This window comes from Fukomys damarensis, unplaced genomic scaffold (assembly GCF_012274545.1).
Source record: "Fukomys damarensis isolate Sample0158 unplaced genomic scaffold, DMR_v1.0_HiC HiC_scaffold_38, whole genome shotgun sequence".
NCBI lineage: Eukaryota > Metazoa > Chordata > Mammalia > Rodentia > Bathyergidae > Fukomys > Fukomys damarensis.
In genome coordinates, this window is record NW_022900950.1 from 54211888 (window position 1) to 54234556 (window position 22669).

At 34.7% G+C, this 22669-nt stretch overlaps 1 protein-coding gene across 1 annotated transcript in view; it reads left to right on the plus strand.

Annotated features, from left to right (window-relative positions):
* Vwa8 (von Willebrand factor A domain containing 8) overlaps positions 1-22669 on the plus strand; it is a 381153-nt gene that overhangs the window by 47065 nt on the left and 311419 nt on the right. Inside the window, exons 5-6 of the mRNA XM_010637116.1 lie at positions 3079-3209; positions 6384-6494. Coding sequence (XP_010635418.1) covers positions 3079-3209; positions 6384-6494 — 242 coding nt within the window. The remainder of the gene's footprint in view (positions 1-3078; positions 3210-6383; positions 6495-22669) is intronic.

Here is a 22669-nt window from a genome sequence, read left to right on the forward strand (position 1 = left end):
AAAAAAAAAAAAAAAAGAAAAGAAAAAGAAACCATGAATCAAAATAGACCTTTCCACCTTTAAATTTTGGGTATTGGTTTTTTTTGTCCCAGTAACATGAAGGTAACTTAGGACAGCCCATGCTGTAAATAATGAAGACTTTGTTCTAAATACAGTGTATTGTGTTACCTGTCCCCTTTTTCCCCTGCCTGATATCTACTACATTCACCTACAGAATGATGTGTGTAGATAAATTAGAAGAGCATGCAGTTTCCATGAGACATTAGCTGTGCTTCTTTTGAAATCTTGCATTGTGATGTGGTAGAAGACCAGTTTCAGAGAAGTGAGATGGGCCTGTTATACCTCTCTGAGCAGTTTTGTGGCATGATTATGTTGATTAAAATAAAATGATATGGAAGAGTACCTGACACAGGCTGTGTTTCTTAGGATGTAGTACATACTAGGTTCCTTTTTCCATTATTACTTCAGAATGATGTGTAGGCCCAGCTGGTAATTTGAATATTAACCCAGAAGCCCAGTCATATCCACTACTCTATAATGTAAATAAACCCTGCTATCCAGGATGCACACCAAAGAGAGGACTTTGTAGGTGAAGGTAGCTCCTTCTATATAGTACTTTGTTCTCACTGGCTGAGGGTCTGGACCTCACTTGACCATCTTCATAGTAAACTCACTTGACAAATATTATTTCCTTTATTTTGAATATAAGGAAACTTAGACCCAGAATGGTCAAAATGCTTAAGAACAGAGATAAGATAGGGATGGAAAAGGTTCTTTCTTTACATTATATTACATTATCTTTTGGGTTACTAAGAAAACATCACTAGTTTTGAAAGCCTTCCTAAAAGGGAATTTGAACTATATGCTTAATTTTCTGAAGTTTTGATTTTTATATTGATATATGTAAGAAATTAGAGTTTGTAAAGGGAGAAAGATATACAGTAATTTGGGTTACTCTAATATAATTATTTTAAAGCCTCCGAATATGATGTAGAAACAGTAAATTAATTTCTTTGGATGTACTGGGTAGGAATTTAGCTCAACATGAAGTAGATGTTTTGTTTTTACATAGAAGAGGAAATCACAGGATATAGGATGAAGCTCCTTGGTATTGTTTTGATATCACTTTATCATTATTATTATTATTATTATTATTATCTTTTTGACATCAATTTATTATTAATGGACTACTGGAAGGTAGCATCTTAGGTCTAAAAACAAAGTTGGGGATTTATCTCATGCACTGGGTTGTTTTTATTTTAGGTTATGCCTGGCAGTTTGGTAGTTTGTTCTGCAGATGTTCATAATGCACAGTCTTAAGTCTTATTTCTATTTCTGGTGTGCTTGTAAGTATGACTCATGTTTTCTTGAGGCCATCCTAAAAATATAGCAAATTTCAAGCATTAATGTGAAATACATCATAGATATCACATAGCACTACATAATGTTTTCTTTTAGTAGTTTAATGCAATTTCTCAACAAATTAGATATGGAGGTACTTTTTTTAAAAAACAGACCACACTATAATAAAATGTGAATAAGGAGTATAGCAGTTCTATAAAGAAGTGAGAATTCTGATAACAGAATGTACATACCAAAATGACTTTGAAATCTTAACAGAAAAATAAATCTAATGTCCAGAACAGGAAGTTTACTCAATATTTTTATGGCAACAGTTTTGTGGGGAAAGTCTTGAACTTGAAGGTAGATGGCTATCAGAAAGCTTTTGGAGACAGCTATAGGACAGAATGACTGGGATATAACAAATACACAGCACTTCAAATTACTGAATCCTGTGCTGTGTTTAACTTTCACAACAATTCTATAATTATGATTATCATATCCATGATACAAATGGGGGAACTGAGCACAGAGAGTTTAACTTGATAAAAGTGACATGACTAGTAAATATCACAGTGGGAGCTGAACTCAGTCCAGCTCCAGTGTGTGTTTGTGGACACTTAGTTTGCTGCCTTCCATGGTAATTGAGATCTAAATGTAATACAGTATAAAAATCATTTTAATTTTCAACTGTTATTGGATGGTAATGCAATATATTATGAATATTATTACTACCATTAGAGAAGGAAGATAAAGTTAGGGATAAGGCCTGGTCCTCATGAAGGTGTACCACAGACTACCAGGTCAATCACAAGATTCAGAAGCTACACAGAATTGAAATGTAGTGATGATGACAGCCTTGTCATCTCCAGTAGGCTCAATATAAAGGAAGAATTTATTTGCTGCTGACTTGCCTCCCTAAAAATTTCATCCTGTAGAAGGAAGGGGAAGCTGAGAGGACCTGTTTCTTTGGGCTTAACTATATATAGCTAATTAAAAATAACTTCTTTGTAGTGTGAAAGCAACAGAGGCCTTGAGGAAAAATTGTGTACACATAGGCTTTCTCAACTAGGGTACTGATGAGCTATTGGGCAGGGTGGGAATGTCTTAGACATTATATTTAACACCAATATATATCAATAGGGTACCAAATTATCCCACATTTCCCCAAAGCTTTGCAACAAACAAAAGTATCCCCAGTCATTTCCAAACGCCTCTGGCAGGCATAGGATAAGAGTTGAACTGTCACTAGTTAAGAACCACTGTAGAGTGGTAAGACTAAATGAAGGGACTATTGAAAATTGTCAGATCTTTACCAGGCCAGTTGTTTGCAAAACAAGTGAGTATCATGATAAAGTAGAGATCCATAAACATTCACAGGCCTATACACAAATCCCAGGGCTCCAGCTTTAACTCCATGCCTTTCTGTCTTAGTATTGATAATAGTATTATAATTCTATTGTGAAACAGTAAGTTTACCAGGTATATAGAGTCTCTCTCTTTCTCTCTCTCTCTCACTCTCTACTTCTTTCCCTCCCTCTCTTTCTCTTTCATTCTCTTTCCCCTTTGTGTGTGTGTGTGTGTGTGTATACACATACATATATATAATATATTCTTTGAAAGCAGAAATGTTTGTGTTTGTACACATATATTTTAAAACATAAAATCTGCATTGCTTTGAGATTTATATTATTAGTAACAGTTCAATTTTCATTTCATTTTCTTTTTTCTTTAAAGTTTCAGAACCTCTGGCTCAATCCGTGGTTCAGCATCTAAGATGGATAATGCAGAAGGATCTTTTGGGGCAAGATATTTTTCTAATAGGACCTCCTGGACCTCTTCGACGCTCTATTGCTATGCAGTACTTGGTGAGCAATCAGTTCTCGTCAATTCCTGAGGGTCTTGACTTTGATAAGCTATGTAATAAAATAAATGAAATTTCAAAATTTATGATATTATCAAAATTAGTCACTACTTGAAATAAATGCTAACATCAAAGGTGCTTTGTTTATAAAGGGTTTAGCAAAAGTTATTTGGAAAGCACAGTACACATTTGCCTTTCATAGCTTTAGATGACTTTTGCTGTCCCCAGCAAGTTTTTTACTTCCAGTAGAAAAGAAATATACATCAGACAGTGAGTGGTAGCTAGAATCAGCAACCCTGAAATTAAAAAACAAAACGTAGTTTGATATGACTGAATAAACTTTTCCTTATCTCAGGCTCACATGAAAAAAAAGCAAATAATTTCCTTGTCTCTGAGGTCATACAGTCTTTTGAGAGATGTGGTTTATAGAGCATTTGTTTAATGTTATGTGCTCGCCCTTTTTTCTTTAAATAGATGAGAAAAGAAGTTAAGTGAAGTTAAATAACTCACTCTATCTTCAATCAGCTAGTAAATGATAGAGCTAAACTTCAGGTCTTACGTTGTTTCCCTTTTCTGACATGTTAGCCTCTTAAAATGGTAGCCATTCTTTGAGAGCTGTTGTTAAGTAAATTGAAATGTTCACAATTCAGTTCACATGAGAAAAGTTATGAGATTTTGTACTATTTTTCAGGCACTAATAGGCATTGCTCTAGTGATTTAAGGAAGAACACTATCAGGTGAAGTGGTATCCTAAAAAAATTTCTTAGTACGAGGAGAAAATTCTTGTTTAAAACTTCTTTTACTAGGCTGGGGACTTAGCTCAGTAGTTCTGCCACCTGCCTCGTAAGCACTAGGACCTGAGTTTGATCCCTGGTACCAAAAACAACAACAACAACAACAACAACAAAAAACCCAAAACTTCTTAACTATTTGGATTATTTCTATGCTATTGAAATCTACTTTATATACTCTTTTGTAAGTCAGTGGTGAATTTACTTTGGTGCTTTAAAAAGCTTATAAGGCAGTAATGACAAAAATACAATGGAAACATCAGAACTAATTTTCATTAGCCATACCTTTTATATCTTTTATTTATCTCTGGAATCAGTCCGTGAGTTATAACATGCCATTGTAGGATTATCTTCACTTTATTAATACAAAAGGCAAAAAAAATTTTGCCTGCAAATGGGGACTCAGCTATTGAGAACCCCCAGTTGAGAATATTTTAAATTTTTAGTTGTGTACCCCTATGTCCTGCTTATTTTAAAGACCACACAATCTTCCTGAGATTTTGTTTCTGGCAAGATTTTGAAGCTTGCTCAAATTGTGGAATGAGAAGAGCTAGGAGAATATACAGGGCTTGTTAGTTCAAAACACAGGTCTATAAATGTGAAGTCTGTATCTTTAAAAGCAACCAGAACAACAATCACAGCCAAATTTACATTGTTAAATAGAGCTGATGTAGCTATAGGCTGCCTCAATATTAAAGAAGAATGGATGGGAATGTTGCTACCTGGGTTCAGTCCTCACTACCACCAAACAAAACAACAAAAATTTGGGGACAAGCATGCTACACCAAAGATAAACTAAACTAAAAAGAAATCATTTAATAGTTGTCTTTATTTGACATGTAACTCAAAAGGAGGTTTGTAAATTATTCAAAAACAAGCCCAAAACAGCAGATTACTGCCACCTCCTCCTGGTTCTGAATACAGGTTTGCTTATTCCTCTTTCATGAAGAAGTATCCAGGATACTGGAACCAGAGTCCAACAAAGCTGTCAAGACTGAAGATAATGCTAACATTGCCCTCAAGCCTCAACTGTGGTGCAGTTTAACAGTAAGAGGCTTTGTCAACCATTGTAAATGACAGGGTATTTGGTGAGGGAGATCACATTCAGCCAACCAAAGGCACAGGCATGAAGGTGCTAGTGATGTGTTCCAGAGGCAGGAAGGGGGTCTCTCTTAAAAGAGAAACTGCTATTTATTGCAGAATTGCCTCATACAGACAATTCATTGTATTTAGCAAAGCATCAATATTACCACATCTTCACCACAATGCTGTATGTATTGTCTATTTAAAATTTTTTCATCCTTTCCATATACAAATAAGCTTATGACAACATTGGAACAAGTATATTTAAAAACACTGAATGGCAATAATAAAGTATTTCTTATCAATTTAAAATAGAGGTAAAATGCAGGAAAAAAAAACCCATGCGTGAAATTTTCCTTTTAGGCTACACAACTTTTTTCTTGTTTCAGTAAGTTAATTTGTTTTCCCTGTTTAATAAAAACTTATTATATGTCTTATTTGATTAGAGAATATCACTGTTCTTAAAAATCATAAAATCAAAGATAATTTAAACAAATTTTTACATGGCTGTTACATGTAGGACAAAATGACTTTAAGAATGGATAAATTGTTTTGAAAGAAATGACTTCTGGATGGTTCTCCAAGTGACGTAATTTTTTTGTGTATGAAATGACATTTCCCCCCTCTTCATCCTCATTTTTCTCTTCCCTCTTTTTTTTTCCTCCTTCTTGGTCTCCTTCTCTTCTTTCATCTCCTTCAGTGGTGCATGTGTATCTCTCTTCTCTTGACCTGACTATTGGCATGTACCTTCTGCCACAATTGTTAAAGTACCTAACATACTGTAAACATCTGGTAAATATGGTCAGTGGAATTAACTGATTTAAGCTGCCTTTAAAAAAGATAACATTACTTACAGAAATTCCTATAGTTTTTATAAAAACCACATAGAAATATACCGCATTGTTAGTTACAATATTTTTAAAGAGTTCTATAGGAGAAATTAAGATTTGTGAGATATAATTTTTATTATTATTGCTTTAGTAGTAAGATTGAGCACAGTACAAATAGAGCTCTAAGAGATATATACACATTTTGTTTGTTTGCTTTTTTGGTGCTGGGGATTGAACTCAGGACCTTGTGCTCGCGAGGAAGGTGATGGAACCACTGAGCTAAATCCTTGGCCCTACATTTTGATTAATATTCAATGTACTGTATTTTTCTCAAAAATAAGATTCAAAAGATATTAATTTGTAATTACATTTCAAATGTTGTTCCCTAGGGCAGTGATATCACCAAATAATTTGGTCCAAATTATATGTTGGTAGTTTGATTTTGTTTTGGAATAACTTGCCTCTGCTTTATAGGAACTGACCAAACAAGAGGTTGAATACATCGCTTTGTCCAGGGACACCACTGAAACTGATCTCAAACAGCGACGAGAGATTCGCGCAGGCACAGCTTTTTACATTGATCAGGTGCTTTCTTATCCACTCCAGGCTGTGACTGTGTACTCCAGGGTTATGCAGAATTGATTTTTAAAGTAGAAACAGAGTAGCTCACTAAAAGTGAAGGGTATTCTCTCTAGACAGATTTAATTTAGATTTTTGGTTTCCCTGTTCTTGGAAATGTCTTCTTGGTATAGTACTAAAGGAGAAACCCCAGATTAAATGAATGGTTCCAGTGTCAGTTAAAGATCAATATCGCTTGTCTTTTTTTTTTTTGGTGATGCCAGAGATTGAACACCCTAGGCCTTCACACTGACCTACATTCCCAGACTCATCTGAAATTTATACATTTTGAGATAGGGTCTCATTAAATGGCTGAATTGCCCAGTCTGGGCTTGAACTGTTGATCCTCATGCCTCAGCCTTTTAGAGTGCTGGGGTTATAGGTCTCTATGCGCCCTTACTCAGCTCAATTTCTTAGTTTTCATTTGCTTCCTAACTACTCATCTATAGAAGTTTGATATTCTTAAGTGAATCAAGGATATTTTAATATAGATTATCTAGCCTATTAATCATCCCCAGTCTAAAAGTTAGTTAGGTCAACGTGGGTAAAGGGAATGAGATTAAATATCTGCTGCAAGGATCTCGCTTGTTTATAGGGTGCAGATTACCAACTAAAATAATATTTTTAAATATGATATTGAAACTTAAACATTTCTTCAAATACATTGATTAAAATATTATATATTTTTCTTAGAAAATAAGATACAGATCATAAATAATGCATTTATAGGAAAAATGCAAATATCCCATAAAGTCATAGAAAGACAATTGGCTTTCTTGTTTGTAAAAATTAAAACTCCAGGAGCTATTTTTCTTTCATCTCTTAAATTAGTAAAAGTTAAAGAATTCACTAATATCCTGTATTGATAAAGAGGAAGGGATGAGGAAACAGCATTGCTGCTGATGACAACAGAAGATGATGCAGGTTAATTTATAATTAAAAATGTATAATTATTTAAAAATATTTAAGTGAAAGGTTTTTGGGAATGGAATATTCATATAGTCTTAAGAATTGTTTATCAATTACAAAATAAATTGTACTTACAGTCTGTCCTTTGATGGTGGTCAAACAGCATCATTTAGTAGGAAAACCTGGGAAGTTCAGATTTCCCACAATTAAAAAGTAGTTCTTTTTTGAATGAAACACATAAATACATTGTAAAATATTCTTATTTTGTATAAGAACTATTTATGGTCATTTATGTTGCCTACAAATGCCAATAGATAACAGCTATTGCTAGTAATTTTCTATAAGGGATTTTTATGTTTATTATTTTAAAGACAGCCTAAAACTTTGGCTTTTAGAAATTGAATTTTTTAGGTAACTAAATTACCTAAATGAATAATTTTAACAAAAATGATATATGTATAAACTTTGAGGTTTTTTTTGATACCTAAAAATTTTAGGAGCATCTCTCTGTAACATAAGATGTTGTTCATTTTTAACTTTTGATTGTTATACATAACATTTCATGAATATCAGTGTCCCTATGTCTTATTGTCTCTGATGACTTATTTAGATTTGAAGCTTGGAAGTATTATTGCTAGTCAAAAAATCTAGACTTTTCTAAAAAAAACAAAAAACAAAGCAAAACAAATTTAGACATTTCTAAGAGTCTTGGTATTTACTGACAAAATGCTTTCCAGAAGGGTATACCAACTTACACCCTCACCAGAACAATGTGAGTGATTGTCTTAGGGTATCTTGTCAATATTGAGTATGTATATACTTTGACAAATTGATAGGTGTTAATTTGTATTGAAAATTATTAAGCAGGCTGTATCCTTTTTGTATTTATTGGCTATTGCTTCTATATGTCAGTAAGTGGAATAATGTGTAAAGGGAAAGAAAAACCAATGAAAGAAAATGTAAAAATTTACACTATTCTGGGTCATGCAAATATAATCCACTCATTTTTTGGAATTCTTTGCTTACAATTTGTTTAATTGTTTTGCTTATTCCTTAGTTTACAAATTAAACTTTAAAAAATTGGTTATAAGCAGAAAGTATGAACATTTATTAGTGTTATTTTGATACCCATGGGAAAATACAGACTAATCAAGATATTTTGCTATAACATTGACTTTCATTTGCCCTAGAAGATGAAGTAATCTGAAAAAGATTCTACATCACTAAAGATTTAAAAAATCTGTTACTGTCTTTATTTTATTAAGAACTTACTGACATTACATTAATTCTCTTTGTTGTCACGTGACTCCAAAGAACTAAGAAAGATGACTTACTAAACAATATGTAAGGCAAAGACTTGTATAATTGCTTGCACAGTTGCTTTGTAAGGAAAAGACTTATATAATTGCTTGCAGTATTCAAATATAAGTCACGTATAACTAAGTCAATCAAAAGAGTTGAACTACAAATAAATTTCATTTAGGTTTTCTGCCTAGTACAGAAAAGGTACTCTTTACTCTCAATATAATTTGGGCAGTAGGATGCCAAATGGATATGTTTGAATGATTTTCTTTAAGTCTTTCTAATCCAGGATCAGAGTCTTGTTAATTTTTTTTACACGTGAAGTTCACTAATAGGTAAAATACATATTTAATATGAAGTACAAGTATGCATATTAAACAATTGTATAATATTTTAATATATTCTCTTCTATTTTGGATTATTCTTGAATCCCATTATTAATGGAAAAGTGCCAAAACTTAAAAAGAATCACCTAAATATTTCAGGTTATCAAAAGCATCTCTTAAATAATTAAATAACATAGCATAATTAATCAGAAAATAAGATTTTTATCTTACCTAACTGCTTTTTGTTTACACTAGCAAATAAGGAAAACCACTTACTTGTAAACTTCGTCTCATTTGTGAATGCTGAAGCTACTTTCCATATGTAATCAGTGTTGAATTTCAAAGTTGTGTTTAGAAATTCATTCATAAATGATTATCTGGAATTTGGTACATATCTCTCTATAGAAATAAGGCTAGAGAGAAGAGCCAAATTTTGGTACTTGTACCAGACGACTTGCAACTACATTGTTAGTGTCCTAAGTACTACTTGGTCAGCTGGAGATCTCTGCATTTTACTCTGGCCTCTGTATTAGAGTGCAGGCCTTGGCTTTTTATGTTCCTGTCATACTCAGAACAGCTCTTGCCTACTTCCACAGTGCTGACTGGCAGATTTACATAATTCATTTTAAAAATAAAGTGATAAAAAAGCAGCTTTAATTTGAGGGGCTCTATATTGTGTGAGGTGTTTTATATTATTGCATTTAACCCACAGTACACTTCTACGAAGGAGATGATTTCCCCATTTTATAATGGCAATGGTCACATAACCAATAAATCAGAGGTGAGATTGAAACAGGTGCTGTACAATTCCAAAGCTCAGGTTCTTTCTACCATGTTATGTTACCTCCTCAAAAAGCAAGATGGTTATCGTAATGATCACATTGATGACTACAGTGAGCGCCCAGTGGCGATGATACTAATGATAACACCACCAGAAAATTAGAAAAAAGAATATTAGCTGGTTTTTATTTTCATTAAATGATAGCAATAACTGACTGTCAATGCCATATAATTATATATTCACAGTTTATTTGGGTTCGATGTTATAATCAAGGCAAAATGAATGTGATTTGTAACTGTAAAAGTAAGCCAATTGGCTTGCTTGACTGGGTCACAATTCTAATGAGAGGGCCATAGGTGCATGCATATGCAGCTATTATTTTACTTAGGGACCTTCCTGCTACAAACTATTCTTAGCAATGTTGGTTATCCTTTTTTTTTCTAAAAAAGAGGAACTGTTCGTAAACATATTAGTGGTGCACATTATGTACATATTCCTATTCTGGCCCCAGGAATAAAGCTACAGATACAAAAACAAAATTCCATACACTTGTATATGGAGAAGACATTCACAGTCTTTTCTCTTAGCTTTTTGATATATACAGTACATCATTATTATCTATGAGTATAGTTACCATACCCTGCCATAACACATCAGAACTTCTTATTTTTGTCTAACAGCAACTTAGTGCTCATTTCTCAACTTTTCCCCATAGCTCCCTTTGCCTTTCTCTTCCCAGCCTCTGGTAACTACTATTCTATCCTCAGTTTCTATGAGATCAAATTTTAGATTCCATATGTGAGTAAGATTATACAATGCGGGGGCTGGGGACTTAGCTTAGTGGCTCTGCTGCCTGCCTTGCAAGGGCAAGGACCCGAGTTTGATCCCTAGTAACAACAACAACAAAAAAGTTTAGACAGTGCAGTACTTTTCTTTCTCTGCCTGGCTTATGTTGCCTAAAATATTTTCTAGTTTTATGCTTCTTCTCTCAAATGAAAGAATTCTATTCTTTTTAAAGACTACAAATACTCTATTTGAGTGGCTTTTTTTTTTTTTTTTTTGGTACTGGGTATTTAACTCGGGTCCTTGTGCTTGCAAGGCAGGCCGCCGAACCGCTGAGCTAAATCCCTGGCCCTGAGTTGCTTTTTTTTTAAAACAATGTACCATATGTCAGAAGTTACCCCATTCAATCTTTAATAAAGTCTATGAGTTAAGTAGTATAATGATCTTAGCTTTAGAAATAAATAGAGGCTCTGAGAGGTAAAGTGTCTAAGCTAAATCATTCATAACAAGTAACTGGTACAGATTGCTGTAACAAAACATCTCAGACCAGATATAATGTATAATGGTCAGAAATTTATTTGACTAATGGACCTAGAGGCTGGAAGTTTGAGATCAAGGAGTATATATCTGGGGAAGGCTTTTTTTTTTTTCTGTATCATCCTATGGCAGAATGCAAGAGTAGGAGGGGAAGAAGAGAGGTAGGAGAGGAGAGGGAGACAGAGGGGAAGTAGAAGAGAGACTAAACTCATCCTTGATCAAGAGCGCACTCTCACAGTAACTAATTCATACTGAAGATGAGGACAGCACTCGTGACCTAATTAGCTCTTTAAGGTCCCACCTTTTAACACTATTGCTTTAGGACTTACGCTTTCAACACATGAATTTTGGGGAATTGAAACTATAGCAGCAACAAAAAATCATGCTGATCCTGTTCTGATATTTCATTTGTGGTTTGTTTTTTGTTGTTGTTTTTTTTTGGTACCAGGGATCAAACTCAGGTCCTTGTGTTTGCGAGGCAAGCTGCAGAACCACTGAGCTAAATCCCCAGCCCCCTATTCTGATATCTTTTTTTCAGCTTTAATTGAGTTTATTGGTACATTTTAGGGGTACAGTACAGTTACATTCATTATTGGGATCTTGTACCTCTACATGACAAGTCTTGATTCTCATTTTTTCCCCTTACCTCTGCCCTCCCTTCACCCCCTCCTCCCCTCCCCATCTACACACACTTTATTTTCATCTTTTCATTCTCTCACCTTTTTTTCTTTTCCCTTTTTACTCTTACCCTACCCATATTTTAAAATAAACAATTTAAAATTAATTTAAAACTTTTTTTTGCTTCCTCAGTATTTTTACACTGTAGCTCTTTTAAATAGATTTGAATTTGAAGCTCTTTGAAATCTGTTTTTCTTGAATAATAGATTACACTGTATGAATAATAAATTACATTTTAATAGATTCAGTAGCTTTAAGTTTCTGTCTAGTACCACTTTGGTTTTTAAATTGTGACATTGTACCATACTCGTTGAGAACATTTTTCTTAGTTAATGAGGACGCAGACATCCAGATTAATTGCCTGCTAAATTCTTAGGTCAAATCAGAACAAAATCTAGAACACGGCATAGGTAGGTTTTGATTTTAGGTCATGTACCTGCTTTTATTTGGAGATTCTTCCTGTCCATTTCTTGGGTTGTTAAAGCTGTGATATGAGATGCTAGACCAGAAGGATCTTACTGAATTTTTTCCCTTTATTTTTATTTGAAATAAGAATTAGGATTTTTGGACTAGGGATTGAACCTAGGAGCATTGGGCTATTTTTTTGATTGTTTTTGGTTTTCTTTTTCTTTTCTTTTTTTTTTTTTTTTTTGGCTTTTTGGCTTTTTGAGACAGGGTCTCACTGTGTAGTTGAGACTGACCTGGAACTTACTATGGAGCCCAGACTGGTCTCAAACTCACAGCAATCCTCCTGCCTCAGCCTCCCAAATGCTAGGATTACAGGCGTGTGCCACCCCACCCGGCTACTTTTTTTTTTTAATTGAGGCAAGGTGTCACTAAATTTTCCTGGCTATCCTCAAAATTGTGATCTTCCTACCTTAGTTAATTTTTACTTTGAGGAACTGTCATGACTAGTCCTTCTAGATTTAAAAAATATATGTGCATTCCTCCTTTTTATTGTAAAGATTTCAGGGAAAATTTTATATTATAGTTATTTAACCATCTATATAGAAAAATTTCAAAACATATAGATTAAATATTCTTATGCTGATAGTTGAACTTGTTCTTTTCTCTTATTACAACACCATTGGCATAGATAACTATCATTCTTTATAGAAAGAGTCTTCCTAAATTTACATAAAGACAACTTCTAATAGAGTAGTTGCATTTTTATTTCATGAATGCTAAAAGTCTACTGTGAGCCACTTTTGTACTAGGATGCCATGAAAATTAGGATTCTTATCCTGCAAAGACCTCTGAACCCTGCTAGGGCAATGAAATGTGTGTGAGAGAACAGGAAAAGTTTAATGTTGAGGCTCCACACAGAGCGCTGAGCAAACAGGATTGAAGAGGGCATCGATGCAGGGAGTGCAAGATGCTTGGAACTATACTGGGGTGAAATGCATCACTTTTCTTCTTTCCAATTCATTAAGATTTATGGATGTGTAATTGATACAGTATGAATATATTATTGTAGTTGATGGACTCAATATTTTCTCTATTCCAATATTTTCTTATTTAAAAATTTTATTTTCTTCACTTCGAAATGTAATCCAATTATGTTGATAAAGTTTGGTAGTAATGAGGATTTTAGTAATTTTGTAGACTATTTTATGGGAGAACCAGGTGAGTTGATACTGAAATAATAGCTACCTAATACTAGTTCTATAAATTAAGTATTTCAGATTTTGTTAAAAAAGAGAATCTGTTTAATATTTCTCTCTTTTAGCTTGTATGTAATTCTGCTCACATTAAAATTTTTGAGTTACATATGCTGTAGCCCAACAACCATCCAAAGAAAGGGCAAATAAAGAGGAAAGTTAAAATTACTATTATTTATTTATTTATTTATTTGGTACCAGAGACTGAACTTGGGCCCTTGCACTTGTGAGGCAGGCAGCGGAACCACTGAGCTAAATCCCTGGTCCAAAGTTAAAAATCTTGAATAATTGCTTGTCAATTTTTTTCCCTAAAAATTTACCACTATACATTTTTTTAAAATTGAGTATTGGTATATTTTAGGTATACAATACAGTTACATTCATTATTGGGATCTTGCACCTTTACATGACAAGTCTTGGTTCTCATTTTTTCCCCTTGTCCCTGCCCTCCCTTCACCCCCTCCTGCCCTCCCCCTTTACAAACACTTCATTTCCATTTTTTAATTTTTTCCAATTTTTTCCCTTATTATCTTTCCCCTACCCTTCCCACTTTCCGTACACGTTTAGCCCTTTCCTTCCTATTTCACATTGTCCATTATATCATTAGGATCTTATGTACTATTATAGTTTATCACACCAGAGAAACTATTCGGTATTTACACGTGTGACTTATTTATTTCACTTAGGAGTATATCCTCAATATGTATCCATTTTCCTATGAATGAATCTCATTTCTCATTCTTTATGGCTCAGTAGTATTCCATTTTATAGAAAAACCACATCTTCTTTATCCAGCTTCCAACTGATGGGCAAATGGGCTGTTTCCAAGTTTTAGCTATTACAAACTGTGCTTCTATAAACATAGGTGCACATATATCTCTGTGATATGCTTCTTTTAATTCTTCTGGAAAGATACCCAGCAGAGGGATGGCTGGGTCAAATGGAACCTCTACTCCCAGCTTTTTGAGGTATTTCCATAGTAGTTGCACCAGTCTGCACTCCCACCAACAATGGAAAAGGGTTCCTTTCTCCCCACAACCCTGCCAACATTTGTTATTGGTTGATTTCTTGATGGCAGCTATTCTTTGTGGGGTAAGGTGGACTCTCAGTGTTGTTTTCATCTGCATCTCTCGAATGACCAGTCATGTGGAATATTTTTTCATATATTTACTTGCTATTTTTATTTCTTTGCCTGAGAAATGTCTGTTCATTGCAGATGCCCATTTTTTAATTGAATCCTTATATTTGGAGGGGGCTGGTTGTTTTGAATTCTTTATATATTCTAGATAATAGTCCTTTGTCTGAGGAGCAGCTGGTAAAATTTTTTTCCCACATTTTAGGTTGTCTCTTAGTTCTGTTGATGGTTTCTTTTGCAGTACAAAAGCTTTTTAGTAAGATGAGATCCCAGTTGTTGATTCCTTCTGCTAGTTCCCATGCTACTGAGGATTTATTCATAAAATCTTTTCCTATGCCAATGTCTTCAAGAGTTCCGCCTAACTTTTCTTCTAGCAAGTTTAGTGTTTCTGTTTTAATATTTAGATCTTTAATCCACTTGGATTTTAATTTAGTGAATGGTGAAAGATAAGGGTCTAGTTTTAATCTTTGGCAGGTTGAGATCCAGTTTTTCCAACACCATTTATTAAAGAAGCTATATTTCCTCCACTGAGGATGGTTGGCTCCTTTGTCAAAGATGACATAGCTGAGTACATCTGGATTTGTTTTTGTGTCTTCCAGTCTTTTCCACTAATCCTCAGATCTGTTTCTTTGCCAGCACTATGCTGTTTTTATCACAGTGGCTTTGTAGTGTAGCTTCAAATTGGGAATTGTTATACCTACTACCATGTCTCTGTTGCCTAGGACAGCTTTTGCTATTCTAGGTCTCTTATGTTTCCAAATGAATTTTTGGATTCTTTTTTCTAGTTCTGTGAAATATAGTGTTAGCATTTCAATTGGCATTGCATTGAATCTGTATAGCAGTTTTGGTATTAAGGCCATTTTCACTATGTTGATTCTTCCTACCCAGGAGCAGGGAATATCTTTCCATTTTCTTATATCTTCTTTGATCTCTTTTTTCAGAGTGCTGTAGTTTTCAGTGTAGAGATCTTTTCTTCTTTTGTTAGATTGATTCCTAGATACTTCATTTTTTTGAATGCTATTCTGAAAGGAACTGTTTCCATAATTTCTCTCTCAGTGACTCTGTTATTTGCGTATAAGAAGGCTATTGATTTTTGAGTGTTGTCCTTGTATCCAGCTACTCTGCTAAAAGTGTCAATTAAGTCTAGAAGTCTTTTTGGTAGAGTTTTTTGGGTCCTCAATGTAGAGTATCATATCGTCAGCAAATAATGACAATTTAACGTCTTTCTTTCCTATCTTTATTGCTTTAATTTCTTTCTCTTGTCTAATTGCTATGGCTAATGTTTCCAGAACTATATTGAAGAGGAGTGGTGATAGTGGGCATCCTTGTCTTGTTCCGGATTTTAATGTGAAGGTTTTCAGTTTTTGGCCATTTAGTATGATGTTGGCTGTTGGTTTTTCATAGATATCCTTTATTAAATTGAGATATAGACCATCTATTCCAATTTTTTACAGGATTTTTATCATGAATGGATGTTGAATTTTGTCAAATGCTTTTTCTGCATGTATCGAGAGGATTATATGGTTTTTTGTCCTTGACTTTGTTAATATAGTGTATTACATTTATTGATTTACGTATGTTGAACCATCCTTGCATCCCTGGAATAAATCCAACTTGGTCAGGATGTATGATCTTCTTGATGATCCTCTGTATTCTGTTTGCTAGTATCTTATTAAGGATTTTTGCATCTATATTCATTAAGGAGATTGGCCTGTAGTTCTCTTTTATAGTTGCTTCTTTCCCTGGTTTGGGAATCAAAGTGATACTTGCTTCCAGGAATGAATTTGGAAGTATTGTTTCCCTTTCAATTTCATTGAAAAGTTTAAAGAGTAAAGGCAGTAGTTCTTCTTTAAATGTCTTATAAAATTCAGCAGTATATCCATCAGGACCTGGGCTTTTCTTTGTTGGTAAATTTTTTATTACATTTTCAATTTCACTGATTGTAATTGTGGTGTTTAAAATGTTTTTATCTTCTTTGTCCAACTTTGGTAATTTGTAAGTATCTAAAAATCTGTCCATTTCTTCTGTGTTTTCCATTTTATTAGAGTACAGGTTCTCAAAGTAGGTATTAATGAACCTCTGGATTTCTGTTCAATATGTTGTGACTTCACCTTTTTCATTCCTGATTGCATGAATTTGAGCCTTTTCTTTCCTTTTTTTGATGAGGTTAGCTAAGGGTTTATCGATTTTATTTATTCTTTCGAAAAACCAACTCTTTGATTCATTTATTTTTGCAACATTTTCTTAGTTTCCATTGCATTGATTTCTGCTCTAATCTTTATAATTTCCCCTCTTGTTCGAGCTTTGTGTTTTTCTTGCTCTTGTTTTTCTAGTAGTCTAAGATTCATCATTAGGTTGTTTATTTGAGCTCTCTCTGTTTTCCTATTGTGGCCATTCAGTGCTATGAATTTTCCACATAGAACTGCTTTCATTGTGTCCTATAGATTCCTGTATGTTTTATTGGCATTTCCATTTATTTGTAAAAACTGTCTAACATCTTCTTTAATTTCCTCTGTGATCCATTGATTGTTCTGGAGAGTGTTGTTTAATTTCCGTGTGTTTGTGAAGTTCCTATGGTTTCTTATGCTGTTGATCTCCATTTTGATTGCACTATGATCTGATAATATACAAGGGATAACTTCAATTGTTTTGCATTTATTCAGTCCTGTTCTGTGAGCTAGTATTTGGTTTATCTTAGAGAGTGACCCATATGCAGCCAAAAAGAATGTATATTCTGATTTTATGGGGTGGAACACTCTATTGACATCTATTAAGTCCATGTGCTCAAAAGCTTGGTTGAGTTCTAGTATTTCATTGTTGATTTTCTGCCTAGATGATCTGTCTGTTTGTGATAGTGGGGTATTTAATTTCCCCGCTATAGTTGTATTACTGCTTATTTGGTTTTTCATGTTACTTAATATTTGTTTTATATAGTTGGGGGCATTAATATTTGGTGCATATATGTTTATGATTGTCATGTCTTCCTATCAAATTGTTCCCTTTACAAGGATGTAGTGGCCTTCTTTGTCTCTCTTAATCAGTTTTGGTTTGAAACTTACTTTGTCTGTGAATAAGATTGCTACCCCTGCTTTTTTCTGGGCTCCTGTTTCATGGAGAATTGTTTTCCATCCTTTCACTTTCAGTCTATGAGCTTCTTTTTGCACTAGGTGTATTTTTTGTATAGAGCATATTGTTGGATTTTGCTTCTTAATCTATTTTGCCAGTCTGTTTCTCTTGATTGGTGAATTGAGGATATTGACATTGATGGTTATAATTGATATGTACTGACTTAGTATTGTCATGTTACTATCTTTTTACTTTTTCCCCCTCTCCTTTTAGTTTCTTTCCTTGTCTATTTAATTTGGTCTGTTTGGCCTTATGGTGTTGTGACCTTCATTGTCTTTTTGTAGGATATTGTTTAGAATTCCTTGCAGTGCTGGTTTGGTGTTCATGTAGTTTCTCAGGTGTTCTTTGTCATGGAAGTATCTTATTTCCCCATCCATTTTGAAAGAGAGTTTTGCAGGATATATCAGTCTAGGTTGGAGGTCGTTTTCTTTTAGGACTTGAAATACCTCATTCCGGGCTCTCCCTGACCTGAGGTTTTGTGTTGAAAAGTCTGCTGTAATTCTGATGAGCTTTCCTTTGCATGTGATTTGTTTCTTTTCTCTTACTGCTTATAGTATTTTGTTCTTCTATTGGGTTTCTGGGATCTTGATTATTATATGTCTAGGTGTAGATTTTTTTTTATTGTAGCTAGTTGGGGTCCTATATGCCTCACTTATCTGTATGTCAAAATCTTCCCCTTTGGGAAGTTTTCTGTCATTAATTCTGTGACCAGCTTTTTAAAGTCACTTGTATTTTCTCCTGCTACTTCATGGATTCCTATCAGTCTTATGTTATTCTTCTTTGCATCATCTAGGAGTTGTCAGATCGATTTCTCAAGATCCCTTACTGTTTTTAAGAGACCTCTCTTTTCATGGTCAGTGACTGCTATCATATCTGCTATATCTGAGATTGTATCTTTGCATTCTTTTATTCTGTTGTGTACACTTTCAGTAGAGTTTTTAATCTCCTGGATATCTATTTGAATCTGTTTTATGGATTCCATGTCTTTGCTCTGTTGCAAATTCATTGTTTCCATTTCTTTCTTATGCTGGGCCTTCATGGCTTCTATCATGGTCCTGAGCTCATATTTTTTTTTTTTTTCAGTTTCTGTTCTACAGTCTCGAATCATGACTTCCATTTTGCTCACCATCTCTATGGTTATCTGGGAAATTATTTCTGTTTTGAATTTTTCTAGCGCCTGATTGATCTGTTTTGTTACTTCCTGTGCTATGGGTTCAGGGTGTCCTGCTGGTTCACTATTAGACTTTTCATCCTCCTTTGCCCTACTGTTTGCCATTGGTGAACTGGGAGTCTGTCATTGTGTCTTGCTTAAGTGTTTTCTCATTTTTATATTTGTCTTTGGGCTGTCCTTGGTTTAATTTCTGGGTTATTAAATCTTCCTGATATAGTTGTGCTTTAGCTTTTGAGTCTCTAATGACTCAGAGACATTCTCATTTTCATAATATCATAGAAAACAACTCATTAAATCAATCACAATCCTTTATCCCAATTGATACAATCAGCAACACAATAGGATCAAGCACAACTTGCAAATTGACCACTTCTGATAGTCATTAATCTATCACCTTTAAACTATGTGAATTAAATTAAAATCAAGAAGCAGCCTAAAATATGTTGCAGTGAATATATTTTTCAATATAGCATCTTTATCATTGTGTATGGGGGCTTAGACAGAGTTAGGATGAGAGGAGTAGATAAGTGAAAGAATTGGAGAAGGTTTCATGTGAAGCCAGAGGACATAGAATGACCATAGAATCTTTTCAAAACTATTAAATTTAGAAGGGATAGACAGAGTACAAGAGTAAGGACAAGAATATATCCCCTTAACAGTAATAGGGGCTCACTTTCCCTTGAAACTAGTGACCCATGAGTGAGGTAAAATAAGAGAAGATCATAAAGAAAAAAGGAAAAAGGATAAAAGAAGTATGAGTTAGGGTGGGTGCACAAAAAGAAAGGGAGATGCGGGATAATATAGTGGAGCAAGAGACTGATTTGGAGAAAGAGGACAGAAAAGAGTGGATTGAGGGAAATGAAAAAAATGGATTTGAAGGGCCTCTTTCAGACTATATCTCTGCTGGCATAATATATAACATGCGCAGCCCTGTGCAAAAGCAAGTCCCCTGATCTCAGCTAGCTAATGGCATATCTCCGCTACTTAGACTGACCTCAGGCCACAAGGCCCAGATTGATTTCTCCAACCCTGCAGGGTTGAACTCTGCGCTGTTCTATCATAGGTTTCCCCTGCCCTTTCTTTGAAGATGTTCAAAGTTGGGAGCTCAGAAAAATCCCCTTTATGGCCACCTATGCCTCTGCAGAGTGGGTCCAAGGACTGGCCCAATCAGGAGGTCTGGGGGCGTGTTTCAGGGGTACCTGCGCATTTACCTTCCTTGCTAAAGCTGAAGGTGGCACAGGCAGGGAAGGGTGTGGCTTCCAGTTCCTCCGTATGGGCCCATGCCCGCTGGAGGGAGAGCAGATCTCGGAGAGGCCTTCCCAAGTCACCTTCCTCGCTCCACTATACATTTATTAGTACATGTTTACAGTATAATGACCACATTTATCATGGGGAGTTGGTATAGGCAGATGCCACATTCCCCTTCTTTCTTTGTCGACTACTCCTCCCATCCTGCTCTGTTCCTCTAATTCTCAGTCCCCTTCCTATTTGCAAATCTTTATTTCCATTTTTTTCCTTCAGTTCCTTTTCCCCAACCACTTATGTACCCCCTTTACTCCTCATTTGCTTCCATCTGAAAAAGATGTCCCTACTTTCTACCATTCATCCCCTATCCCATTTTTTATACTTTGGGCTTCACATACGTTTGTAATCCTCTTTTTGTGCTCTTATTTTTGTATCCAATTGTGCTGTAATGCATCCATTCTCATTGCTTTCTTAGATTGTACATAAAATTAATAAATAACTTATGTTGAACTAATAAGAAAAAAATGTTGGAGAGTTTTTTTTTCCCCAGTCCTAAGATTGAATGCTGTGTCCTCACACCAAACTACATCCCCAGCATCCCCCCCATTTTTTTGTTTCTTTGAGACAGGGTCTCATTATGTAGTTGAGACTTATTTGAACACACTATGTAGCCCTGGCTGGTCTAGAACTCACAGCAATCCTCCTGCCTCATCCTCCCGAATGCTGGGATTACAGGAATGCGCCACCATTCCAGGCTTTTTTTTTTTTTTTGAGCCTCTTTTTAATTTTTAATTTTTCGGCAAGACCTGGCTAAATTGGTAAATTGCCAAGGGTAGGCTTGAATTTTTGATCGTCCTGCTTCAGCCTCTCAGAGAACTAGGATGACAGACCTATATCACCACACCTAGCTGTTTTGATTTTTTAAAATATTCCTAATAAAGTTGAGGTAAATTATACACTCATGGATCTTATTACTGGAAGAAACTTTACAAATGACTTCCTCCAACTTCACATAGCAATTTCATAAGTTTCACTTAGTAATTATCCATTGTCTTCTGTGCTTCTCTATCTTCTCCTTATTATTTGAAGATGCTAAAGTCTTTGAATCATTCAAAAACTAACTGCCACTACCCACTCTGTCCCTAACCCAATTTCTGTAGCAGACTTCTGTCTTCTCTTTATGGCCAGTTATATTGTAGAATGTTGCTCAATTTGGTTTTGTCTGATAGTTTTGTATAGTTTTAAATTATGCAATTTTAGGAAGACTACAATAGCAGTGGTATTGTGTCCATCTCATGGCATCATTGGAATGCTAGTGTTTGGAATTGTTGTATCTCATTACTCATAACATTAATTTTCATCACTTGGTCAAACTGGTATCTGGCAAGGCCCTCCAGTGTTGCATTGTTTTTCACTTTGTGACTTATAGTACCATATTTCATTGGAAGATACTTTGATTCTATACAAATATCCTGTTTCTCATACCTTTACCCACTAATTTTGCCATCCATTGATGATTTATGCCTGCCATAATTGTTACTGTGGTCAACATTCTCTTTCTCTGATTCTTATTTTTAATTTTTCATTTATTTTTTTTCTCATCGAGTTTATTGGTACATTTTAGGTATACAGTACAATTACATTCATCATTGGGATCTTGTACCTCTACATGACAGGTCTTGGTTCTCATTTTTTCCCCTTGTCCCTGCCCTCCCTTCACCCCCTCCTCCCCTCCCCATTTACAAACATTTTAGTTCCATTTTTTCATTTTTTCATATTTTTTTCCTTTCCCTTATTACCTTTCCCTTACCCTTTCCATTTTCCCTACACCTTTATCCCTTTTGTTCCTATTTCACATTGTCAATTATTTCATTAGGATCTTATGTACTATTATAGTTTTTCACACCAAAGAAACTATTCGGTATTTACACATGTGTGACTTATTTATTTCACTTAGGAGTATATCCTCAATATGTATCCATTTTCCTATGCATGAATCTAACTTATCATTCTTTATGGCTGAATAGTTTTCCATTTTATAGAAAAACCACATCTTTATCCAGTCTCCAACTGAGGGACAAATGGGCTGTTTCCAAGTTTTAGCTATTACAAACTGTGCCACTGTAAATATGGGTGTGAATATATCATTGTGATATGATTGTTTTAATTCTTTTGGAAAGATACCCAGCAGAGGGATGGCTGGGTCAAATGGAAGCTCTAGTCCCAGCTCTTTGAGGTATGTCCATATTGATTTCTATTCTCTGATTCTTTAGTAATAGATGCTCTTAACTTGAGATTATCACTATATACAAATGTCTCTATGCATTTTAGTTGGGAGGAGAGGTGCAGCAGATTTTAAATAAATTTTTAGATGTTACTTTTTTTTTTTAGTCTCCCACTGCTTTCTGAGCTCTCTAGTCTCAATATTTCCATTAGAGTAGATGAAAAAAAACCTATGTACATTTGGCTGTTTCTGATATCTCTACCT